Source organism: Hippocampus guttulatus, chromosome 4 (assembly GCF_054856545.1).
Source record: "Hippocampus guttulatus isolate MCC_2025c chromosome 4, RoL_Hgut_1.0, whole genome shotgun sequence".
Lineage (NCBI taxonomy): Eukaryota > Metazoa > Chordata > Actinopteri > Syngnathiformes > Syngnathidae > Hippocampus > Hippocampus guttulatus.
Window position 1 is genome coordinate 13,528,101 of NC_141264.1, and position 12,037 is coordinate 13,540,137.

The 12,037-nt window shown below is 40.6% G+C and overlaps 1 protein-coding gene and 1 non-coding gene across 2 annotated transcripts; both read right to left on the minus strand.

The window, feature by feature from the left end:
• Nucleotides 1-738: 738 nt before the first annotated feature.
• On the minus strand, nucleotides 739-821 carry trnal-cag (transfer RNA leucine (anticodon CAG)). The gene has a single exon. It is a non-coding gene; the product is annotated as a tRNA-Leu (tRNA).
• A 3,070-nt stretch (nucleotides 822-3,891) lies between these two features.
• Nucleotides 3,892-9,358, minus strand: LOC147206014 (protein-glutamine gamma-glutamyltransferase 2-like). The gene is made up of 15 exons (XM_086110027.1): nucleotides 9,297-9,358; nucleotides 8,999-9,169; nucleotides 8,405-8,635; nucleotides 8,136-8,254; nucleotides 7,786-7,914; nucleotides 7,443-7,620; nucleotides 6,995-7,136; nucleotides 6,799-6,902; nucleotides 6,557-6,699; nucleotides 6,374-6,473; nucleotides 5,619-5,764; nucleotides 5,081-5,210; nucleotides 4,804-4,964; nucleotides 4,488-4,624; nucleotides 3,892-4,391 (listed from the first exon to the last, which is right to left on the minus strand). Exons 1-15 carry the CDS (start codon nucleotides 9,310-9,312, stop codon nucleotides 4,241-4,243), a joined length of 2,058 nt encoding a protein of 685 aa, XP_085966153.1. The 5' UTR covers nucleotides 9,313-9,358; the 3' UTR covers nucleotides 3,892-4,240.
• Between the last annotated feature and the right edge of the window lie 2,679 nt (nucleotides 9,359-12,037).

The window sequence follows — 12,037 nt, forward strand, 5'->3', positions numbered from 1 at the left end:
ATCCCTAAAGGTTCAGTACACACCTCCATGATTTTTTGTTTGGCCTTGGTCTGTGGCTAACATCCTAGTGGCGTATGGTTTTAAACCACTCATCTATCTTTTTCACTTTTAACATCATTTATTCCTCCTACTGTACTTCTTTTTGCTGCTGCTCATGTTTTACTCAAACAAATATATTTCCAAAGCAAATGATATTTGATCTCTTTGTCTTTCAAAAAGTGATTTCATAAATTTAGTTTATTTGGCACGCACTGAAATACATGTACTTTTCATTTTCAACTTTTTCCCACTATTTGAAACATATGTAATGAAAGTATAAGCAATAATGTATAAACACATCATATAATATCATTTGTTATTTACGCCCCCAAAAATATTTATTAACATGAATTCCTAGTCACTTCCTCCGTGTCAATGTTAAGACATGGAGCCCTTTCGAAATTGGCCAACCACGGGGTAGATGCTGCTTTCGAAGAAGATAGGAAATCGGAATACCTCGTCCCACTCGAATATTCCTAGTTCAGACCTCAAAGCGTTTGAAGCGACTGTAATAATGATTTTTGGAATCCAAAAATCATTCGGTAATAAATTGACATGCGGGAGTGCACAATAATCAACATTTACAATTTTGTTTACAGTCTGGACTTCAATTTGGACCAATTCAAGAAAGCCCATGTTGAAGCGGTTTCATATAGTTCGCGTCAACCGAGTAAAAAAAAAAAAAGAATAAAAATAATCTGTCAGAAGTGGGATTCGAACCCACGCCTCCAGGGGAGACTGCGACCTGAACGCAGCGCCTTAGACCGCTCGGCCATCCTGACATACGAATATTTAACCAATAAACCTGTTTGAATATCTCAATCATAGACAGGACAGCGTGATGTGGTCTCATAGTAAAACAAAATTTAAGATCATATTTCTCAAAAGTCGGCCTCAAACGATTTTACAATGAGGTGACAGTTGCACGGTGTAGACTAAACCATCTTTCCCCAAGGCGGACGTCTGTCTCCCTCTAGTGGAGAATGTTTAAATCTGCTGGGATACAACTCACGCGCCCCACAGAAAACAGCTACATGAAAGCCCCTATTTGGTCTCAGACGATGTGCTGGAGTTAAATCAAAATCCTTGTGTGTTTTACATACTTGGCCAATAAAGATGATTCTGATTCTGAATAAATAATGCCCACAAACATGTCCCACGAATAAAATAAAATTCCCTAAATATGGGTTTTCTCCTGGTACTCCGGTTTCCTCCCACATTCCAAAAACATGCATGGCAGGCTGATTCATCACTCTAAATCAGGGGTGTCAAACTCAGGTCCTGGAGGGCCGCTGTCCTGCATGTTTTCCAAGTCTCCAAGTTGCAACACACCTGATTCAAATGATCAGATCATCAGCAAGCTCTGCGCAAGCCTGACATTGAACCTGTTCATTTGAATCAGGTGTGTTGCAACAGGGAGACTTGGAAAACATGCAGGACAGTGGCCCTCCAGGACCCGAGTTTGACACCTATGATTTAGAGCATAGGTGTCAAACTCAGGACTCAGTGTTTGACACCTATGATTTAGAGCATAGGTGTCAAACTCAGGTCCTGGAGGGCCGCTGTCCTGCATGTTTTCCAAGTCTCCCTGTTGCAACACACCTGATTCAAATGAACAGGTTCAATGTCAGGCTTGCGCAGAGTTTGCTGATGATCTGATCATTTGAATCAGGTGTGTTGCAACTTGGAGACTTGGAAAACATGCAGGACAGCGGCCCTCCAGGACCTGAGTTTGACACCTATGCTCTAAATTGTCCCTAGGTGTGAGTGTGGGCGTGCATGGTTGTTTGTCTCTGTGTGCCCTGCGATTGGCTGGCAACCGATTCAGGGTGTCCCCCGCCAACTGCCCAGAGACAGCTGGGATAGGCTCCCGCACACCCCGCGACCCTAGTGAGGATAAAGCGGTTCGGAAGATGAATGAATGAATGGAAGAAATGTACTAAACATGCAGAAGTATTATGAAGCTTTAAATTAGGTCATTCGAGTCCGTGCACAGTGGACCTAAAATGTCAATGGGAAATATGCATTTTTTAAAAAGGGACCTTGACTCAAAGACTGGCCCATGGTAATGCAGTGGAACTTTAATAGTCTTGTTCGGATTGAAAAATAGTTTAAAATTTTTAAACCTTAGAATTTTGATCACTGTTACAAATTCAATTCAACTACAATCTGGTTTAGCTGTACAGGCAGTGTTTTAAGTAACACTAATATTTCTTGAGTGTGTAGCCACTATACTTAGTGTACAGATACTATAATAATTAAAGGAAATGAAATGTACTCCGTTCATGTACGGTATATATTTCTAATACATATGCTCAGAAGTCTCAGGTTCAGCTCAGGGTGGAAATCTGAATTTTTTTAAAGCACAGACACAGATTTATGATGCAAAATGTAAGTATTACCTCATTAAACTACTTATAATATTTACATTGTTTATACAGACAAATTCATAATTCCAAGACCCCCCTGCGGATTGAGAGTCCTGCGTATGCGCATAGTCCATAGGATGTTTAGTATAAGTTTCAAGGGAGCTCAGGCTGCGACGCTTGCTACCGTACTGTCGGACTATTGTAGTCGTTGGAAGTTCTTCAAGCTGAATTCTAAGGTACTTCACCATCAACTCCCTTGATATTGGCAAACAAATGGAAACATGAATATTAACATGGCCGGTTCCCTTTTGAATTACAGTATTCCAGTAGTAGGGTAACACAAATGCGAGACTCGCGCCGCGATTAAAAGGAAATTACATCAGACGCAATACAAATAACGTAAGACGTCAGACGTGCTACACAACCGAGATCACGTGGTTATCGCAGAACTATAAAAATACTGTACAGAAAGAGAGAAACGAAGGCGGCAACCGATATACTAATAATATAAAATATCAAGGCAACTCAATTACATAGTACAGTAATGTATCATATATTTTATATCATAAATATTTTTAAAAATCACCCAGGTTACAAGCGTAATCATTTAAAATTAGGTAAAGACTTTTAAGTTAAAACAATAAATCACTCCTAAATTAAATGACAAGTGGTGGGCGTAATAAAAGTCATGTTGAAGGTGTGAAAAAAATGAATGATTTACATGGATGGCATCCTTTCACCATCAACCACACAACAGTTGTTTTTTATATCAATTTCTAAAGACAATGGACTTTTCAAAAGACAATAGGACAATAAACAGCACTTGAAGAAGAAAATGTTCCCTTCACTCAAGCATCCAAAAGCACGTCTTCACTTTGTAATGAGGCATTTGCCACATGGATGACACAAATGTCAGCACTCGGGGCGACTCAAGTGTTTACGCTTGCTAACCTGTGGGCCTCAAGTGCTTCTACTTTGGGGATTTTACCCTCACTATCAGGCTCCTGTAGCGCTTGCTGATGAGATGATCATTTGAATCAGGTTGGCTGGAGGAGGGAAACATCTTAAACGTGCAGGATAGTGGTACTCAAGGACCAGAGTTTGCCACCTGTGCTTAAGGTCCACCTTAGTTTTTGTGTGTGATTAGCAGTGGAGTAAACAGATTAAAAAATAAATTAAGGATTCTCTCCATTTACATTAACAGTATGAAAAAAAAAGAGAGAAAAAATCACGGCGCTTCAGGCCTTGAAGACCTCTTGACTGTTTATGCACTTGACAGACAGGAGATGTTAAAGAGGTTGGAGAATGGCAAAACAACATTTGAAATTTCTCTCTGGCATCATTCAGGATGTATAATTAAAATTCACTTTGAGTACAAGCGCATCAAAAAAGGATGGGTGCATGTCTCCTTGAAATGCTTTGCAAAATACATTAACCTCTCTGATGTCTCAGTAAGAGTCAAAATATAAAACACTCAATGTAATCAGTGCAAGAAACAATCTTTATTAAAAGAATCCTGAGCAAATCATGCATTTCAGCTTTGCACACTCATCATCATGGAATAGTGCGCATGAATCAGTTCAACCAAGCATACAAAAATACATTTGATTTGATTTGTGATACATAATGCTGCTGCAGTTTGGAGAATTTTGATTATTGTACCAGTGGTCATTTGTGTGTCTTTTCAATTTTGCAATAGAGGTCATGGACGAAATTAGATGCCTTTATAAGGAAAGTGAAGTAGGAGCATAAAACCTTTTTTGGTGATGCTTCTACTTCATATACTTAGCAGAAAATGTAACAGTCACAATGTTTTACAGCGAAGCCAGTGGCTAGAAATAATGGCCAACGATCATTGTAGCGGCTCCCTTCACATCTTGGAGATGGTCTGAGTCAAAGTCCACCAGCAGTTTCCTCATGCCAGCCCGCGCAGGGGTAAAGGTGAGCTTGACACACACTTTCTGACCTGGGCCAATTTCACCGCTGAAAGAGAAGAAGACAAAATAAAGTTTTAGATGTTAGGAAAGGAGCTAAGGTAATGAAGTCTCGGGTTCGTATTTTTTCCAAGTCTGTACTCACTTCATCTTGACCTCAGTCGGGGACACCAAACCTGCCCCTTCCACGGTGAAAACTCCCCGCCTCAGTGGCACCGGTAGTGGGTTGGTAAAGGAGATGGAGCCTGTCACCGCTTGACGTACAACTGCCTTACTAGGAACCTGCATAACGGCAATTGAACAAAGTCGTGTGATGCTTTGATGGATACGTCGATTCAGTCTCTAAACCAGACGTCCACAACCAACCGTGCACAGACCAGTACTGATCCAAAGGGATCCACAATTTCTGAGAGAGAGAAAGTCACACCTGGCCAACGTGCATGCTGTTAGCCTTCACGCACCTCTACAAGCAACTCAGGCAAGCTGAGTGGGATTTTGGCCACGGCCATATCCGGTTCATTCTCTCCCTGGGTCTCCAGGAGCGCCATCACCTTGACCACATGGTGCTCAGAGACACACTTGGCATAATCGGCGTACCGCACACGCAGCACCTCCTTGTGAACTGAAAACACACATTAAAGTGACGGCACATTTGAAAGATTTTGCTTACCCTGCGACGTCCCCTCTCGACACGCATGCAAGTCAAGGTACCACTTGCATGTTTTTTAAATGACCAACCTTTGTGGGGTGGCACAGAGACATTCTTGGTTTGTCTCTCAAACTCTCCTCGGTTTAAACAGTTGTATGTTACTGCCTTGGCCAACATGGTCAGACGAGCTTCAGCTTGGACTCCTCCGTCATTCTTCAACTGCAAATGGAACCGGTCCATTTGGATGTGTGATTATGTTGCCATGGTTTCATGAGAAACAACACTAACCCTAAATTTATGTTATCGACAGTGCTGTGCAAGCAACATAGGTTATCGTTCGATTTCGTCACCATTTGAAATAATGGCAGTGACTTCCCCTAATATACGAAACACATTTGAATCAGATACCTAATTATAGCACAGAATGGAGTGAAATGGACCGTGGAACCATTCCTAAGACTGCATGACTAACTATACACATCAATTTCCAATTTAACCCCAATTCATGACATTAATGAGGCCTATATTTACTGTGATGTCATGTCAAAGTGATTGGAGGCTTTTTTTGCACAGTGCTGCTAGTGTGCCACTGGAACATTCATTTATCACTGTCTAAGCTCCTCATACCTCAACAATGACGTCAAAGTCTGATCCAAATACAGGTTTGGCATGTTTGATGGTCATCTGCATTTTGCCTGGCTTTGTCCTGTCAGTGGACGGCTCTCTGCCTCGACGTCCCGCCTTCTCGTACACCTCTCTCTCTTTCTTGGAGCCTGAGGAAAAGAAGATGTTAATTTACTTTTGATAATTATGTTCATTTCCCACAGGTAAAATCTTGTTCTCTGCGGTATGCAGTATTTTTGTTATTGACAGTGCTACGGACTAGAATCGCTGAGCTATAGCCCCAGGAAATCTATCCTTAACCTCCATATACTATATACATATGTACATTATAAACATTAAGTTTTGCCAGTTAAATATGTCAGGCCAAAACGGACTTCCTTTAAAAAATATTTAGGGGAAGTAATTTTTTAAAATAAAAACATGCAGCCTGTCAGTGAAATCCATCGACTAATTTTTATAAATAAAAATACTTATTTCTGTTAAATCAAGAAAGTTTTTTAAAAAATTGTAATTGAAAAATTCACAGATATATTCTTAAACATCCCTGTTAAAAATTCACTTACAATGAAATACTGGCAGAACCGGTTGTCGATTTTATGTTAAGCGGGTTGGTTGCATTCATTAAATGTAATTAAAAAAGTAATTTATTCTAATCTAGTTCATTTTAAAACCAAGTGATCAGTAAGGTAACTCGGTTAATTTCAGTAAGGTAACTCAGTTAATTTTTCTAAGCAACTGTGACAACTATATTCACTAACCTTCCGGATATTTGTAATGTGAAGTGACATCTTCTCTGCTGTTGTTGAAAACACTTTTGGTGCTTATGTTTACGCCAATACTGTCCTGAGACACTCTGATCTGGAACATGAAGCATCAGCATTTGTTTTAAATAAAATAAATAAAAGACTTTTGCAGATGGATAAGGATAAATATATGCTGACCTTCTGACGTTGGCCATCTCTTCGGACAATCCAGTGTATGATATCAGCGTTCACCTCAGCAAATATAAACGGAGCATCATACTTGACACCTAGATTGCCTTCCTTGATGGCAGTAACAGGACATGGACCACAGCAGAACTCCCCTGAGAAGTAAAATGTCTAATTTTACTATCACTTTGGATGAGATTATGATTATAATCTCCTGAAACAAACAAAGTTGACAAGATAAGAAAGATTTGTACCATCACTTAATTCTTGAGGAGTTGGGTCCAAAACCTGCCAGCCATCATTTCCCTGTGGAAGATCCTGTCTCTTCATCCAAGACTCCACCCAACAGTGGAAGTTCCTAACGCGGCAGGTCGAAAGAAATGTGCATGACAAATACTGCCATGATGGAAGACTCGATCTGTTGAAGTGAATTTGTGATTGCTTTCCTACCAGCTGCTGTCGGACCTTCCTCTTGAATCAAGACTCTCCATTTTTTCATTGAACAGGAAGTCCACAGAAAGGTTTCCATCAGTGTCATGAGCTGAAGCAAAGTTGGTAATGTGGCGTGTTGGGATTCCCAGGCAACGCAGTACTGTCGAGAACACACAACAAACTCAGGTTTTAAACAGGATGTTCTCAAAGCACTTTCCACAGAGATACAAAAGGAAGTGTCACAGAAATGCCAAGAAGTGGGCTTCCTTAGAAATGTAATCGTTTATCAATCGTTAATGCAATCAAACTACGTTGACCTGTAAAGGTAATAGAACTTTGTACATTTTAGGTTCACCCTAAGATTTCTCCCGAAAGCCAAATATTCATAACTCTCTGTGACTAAGGCACTAGTTCCAGCTCTCAATTCTTTGCAAGCCAATTTTTTGGAGATGTTTCACAGGCTCACCCGTGCAGGCCACAGCAGCATAGACCCAACACTGGCCGTATTTGACCGGCCTGGCTCTGCCATTGCTCCACTTTTGGAGGATCGGAACACTGCTGGTCCATTTGGAAGGCGAGACTCCATCACTGTACGGCTCCTGCCAGCGGCCCACCAACACGCCCCGATCACCGTTGGAGTTTACCTGGACACATGTACAGAATATCAAAGTCTGCACTATCTATCTATCTATCTATCTATCTATGCAATATCGAATAATGGGTGAGCTGGACTCTATCCCATATGACTTTAGTTGCCAGCCAATTGCAGGGACATCAAGTGAAAAGTGTGTCATTGATGTTGTCCTCACCATAGCAGAGATGATCCTGCCAACGTAGACTGGGTCCCATCTTTGTTTCAAGTCCTTCTCTGAGTTTCTCAAGGCATCATTGGAGTTGTCCAGGATTTCAAAACAGATGTCCATCACATTATCTTCGAACTGTGACCAAAAAAAGATGCAAATAGGAGAGAGTACTTGACATGACAGATTAATAGCTTTCCCATCAAACTGCAAAAGGGTGACGCTTTTGTTTGTGTGGTCTGGTTACATTCTGACACCCTCACTCGAAGGAGCTTACTCTATCCAACAAGCACAATTCATAGTGAGGCTGACAGTCTGTGCTGTAACATAACTGCAATAATTCACACATATGCACGTACCTGTCCAAAGTGCCAATGGCGGCTATCGATGTAGTCCGAGGTGCCCACATAAATGATCCCATTCTCATTCATGATATATTCCTGAAGGAGCTTCTCATCGGGAATGTACACAGCATCATCTACGGCACACATGGGCATTCAAAATATCCTCATGAGATTTATCAAGAGCAAAATAAGCATTTTCAGCTAGGTATACCGCCAAGCAGTGTGTGTATATATATATATATACTGTGTGTATATATATATATATATATATTTTTTTTTTTTACCTCTGCACCATGGGTTATAAAGCAGGTGAAAGTTAATGTTCTCTTTCTTCTCAAGCACATGTCCACTGGGTGATGTCATCAACACATCCAGGCGGTAATGGCCGATGATGGCGTCCGCCGGGCTGTGGAGAGTCAGCAGCACTTCTCCATGGCTTCCCTCCTGCTTAAACCACCAACCGTCTTTGTTGTGTCCGCCCTTCTCAACCCTGATCACCACCTCATCTCGCTTGCCTGAACGAACAACACATGAGAAATGATGTAAATTCATCAGAAGTGCCTCATCTACACTCTAACACTGTTGTCACAGTAATGAAATGGATTTTCTATTGGCATGACTGACCGTGAAAACAAAGCATCCACCAAGATCCCACTTCAGACACCATTGTCAGCGGGATACATTTTATGCTTCGCTACTATTTGAATATTGTGATAGCGAACATCAGAGTTATTGATCTGATATAACAAGCTATGATTCACTCTTTTTTAAAAAATCCCGTTTAAATAGTCGCATTACAACTAATGGCCATGCCCTCTACAAATGGCTGGACTTTGAACCCACCAGTCAATCGAGCTCAGGACCGCAACTTTACTCACCAAGGTGCAGGACCAAAGCCAGGGAGTTTTCACGGAGCGCAGACTCTGACCACTGCACTGAGATAACGAAGGGCTGACCCCTTCGCACAATCAAGCGCTCATAATCAATCTCCCTGGTGTGGTGAGCCAAGTTGTTGTCACGACATCTCAGGTCCACATCCAAAATCTCACCTTACGACAGACACAGCTCGAATTACTTTACATCACGACAGACGTAAAGAGCGATAGATAGATAGATAGATAGATAGATAGATAGATAGATAGATAGATAGATAGATAGATAGATAGATAGACTCACCCCTGTAATGCGGCATCTTAGGTTTTCTTATCTATCAAGAGTCTGTGTCTTGAAGAATCTTCACACACTTGTCTCAGTGAGCATCTCTGTCTTGTCTTTATACAGCCCATGGCCAACCCTCCCACTGTGTGACACTCACCACTGAAGCACACTCCACCCTAATCCCCCCCACCCTGAGTGACCTCCAACATCACTTCCCAAAATGACTCCTCTTCTGGTATCTGCACGTTCTCATGTATTTACACTGAGCATCTCTTGCTAGCCTGTTCCTGGACATACACTGGGCTCTTGGTTGACACACGCTTTTCAAGGGTGGTCTATTATTTAACGCTGATTTTTTTTTGTAAAGGTGGAGGCGACAGATGTTGAATTTCCACTTTGAAAAGTGGTTTTCTAGGCAAAGCTTCTTCAGTCTTGATGGGGTTAGTGGTCACAATAGTCGCGTTGCACTTGAATGAATCAAAATGTCAATTGTTTCCAATATCACGTCTGCTGTTTAAACAGAATACTGACCATCTCTCTGTGGCAAAGTATTTTTTGTTCGTTTTTTTTTAATCATCATCGTGATCATTATTATTATTATTATTATACTATGCATGTCATCAGTTAAATCCCTCAACTCACATTTTTTCATTGATGCCGTTTTATTTAGTAATATGCCTCCATATTTAATATTTTTCCTCAAAGTATTTTATACTTTGAGGGAAAAAAATCAATGCGCAGGTCTCTTTGTTGTGTCAATGTTTGCATGTAGTATCCATATCAATAATTAATGTTTACACTTTTCAGCTTCACTTTGACCTGTAACTCTGATATCTATGATCACTGGGCCTGTCGGACCACTTCTCTGAAGAATTTCTCAATATTTACTCCAGAATGAATCAAAAGTGTTGCAATGCAATGAGTTCATTTTCTTTTTAACTTTAACTTTTGGGTCATCATTTCATTGCAAATATCCTTCATGTATCTGACTCATTTGTATTTTGCACTCATGAAAAACAAAACAACTTTTTTAATTGCCTTATGGAGCGCGTAGCAAACTGTATTTAGTGCATACCACATGTCAGCAACAAAGGAGAGAGAGCGCAGACTTCCTCATTACCGCCTTCATCCCACTGCCAGACCAAAATGCATTTTCCTCCCTGTAAGATAAGGCAGCAGGATGACATATCACAAATGATTAACACAGGCAGTCAGTCCATAACTCAAGACTGTCAGTGTAGTGCAGATTTCTCGCTACTGTGCTATATTCACGAAAGTTACCGACAAGAGTGTTTTATGATATTTGAATCATCCGCAAGCCATTCGTCACTAGTGCCTGAATGCACTACGATCAGGCTCACTATACAGGGATCCCTCACTATTCTCACTGTCAATTGCAATTTTCAGACCTAAATATGTAGACATGTACTTCAAACTACGTACCAAAAACATTCAGATATGATTTTAATCTCATTTTATGGATGGATGTGTTGGGGTGGAGGGCGCCTATTTCACAAACAAAACTATCTTGAGTTGGGCACTTTGTCTACCTCATGTTGAGCAGTTAGCCGGCAGCAGCTGATCAGCTTTTAAATTCCTCTACTGGCAATAGTGCTCCGAACCTTTCTGTGCAACACCTTGAGGAGTTCACCACTTTGCTGTTCGCAGCGTGATGGAAGCCAGTTACCCCTTCGCTAACATGGCTCTTTCGTTTGGGTGTTACAGAAATAGTGGGCAGATAGACGCTTTTTAGGGAACTGTTTGTTTTACAGAAAAAAATTCACAAGTAATTAGGTTCACAAATGGTGATTCAAGAATTGGTCGGGGTTAACTGTAGTTCCCTTCGTATGAATTTTATTCTGTGATGCAATAGTGTAATAATCTAACCTAGTTATTTCTGTTTCTTTTTACTACATTCTTGATTATTCATCTCAAACCTGACATGACTCCGCCTCTTTGTGGAAGAAGAAAAACAGTGTTTTCCAGCAGTCGGATGCGTGGTTTGGGGAAAAATTTAATGAAACCAATGACTTTGACTGTATGATATTAACTTTATTCTTTGTTTGGGTAGGTCAGGTAAAAAACTAAAAACAAAAACAAAAACAAGCCAACATCTAAAATCTCCCACTCAAATCTTTACTCATGGACCAGAAATAGATTGTGAAATTCCTAGATTGAAAACCAACACCCTTCGCAGTCTGTTACGCCCGGCAACTCATATGATATATCATACTGAATGTAGATTGCATCACACCTTTGCTGGAAATGTCAATGGAAACACCTGTTTACACGCACGCACGCACACACACACACACACAGGCGAGCTACAACATTAGGTACGGTTCACTGCACAATCTACTGTGAGAGCTATATTAAATAGTTTGCCTTTAAAAGACAATGATATGCATGTTTGCCTGGCATTGTCAGTAACATATCAATTGAATAATTCTGTATATTCATTATTGTAGGCGCAGTTTGCAGTGGTGGGCAAGAATAATGCATCATAACGAGACTGGATTCTCATGTAACTAACTGAGGTAAGCAAATTATTTGACACATTGCTGTCAGTGAGATGTAGTATCATAGCCTATGCCCAATTCCATGCCCATGCATCCCTCAGTGTTTTATGCACGTTAATAATTCAGATTATTATAAATTAGATTTATTACTTCAAATATCTTCTTATGAGACGCAAAGTGTACCGCCAAAAAATATTCGAACTTCACTCAATCATCCCACAAAAAGCATCTAAAGGATTA

Coding starts and splice junctions, on each gene's coding strand:
- LOC147206014 (XM_086110027.1), bottom strand. Junction 7,915..8,135: donor GCCATTGGCACTTTGGACAG/GTACGTGCATAT, acceptor TTTTGGTCACAG/TTCGAAGATAATGTGATGGA. Junction 5,211..5,618: donor ACTTTGACGTCATTGTTGAG/GTATGAGGAGCT, acceptor TTCCATTTGCAG/TTGAAGAATGACGGAGGAGT.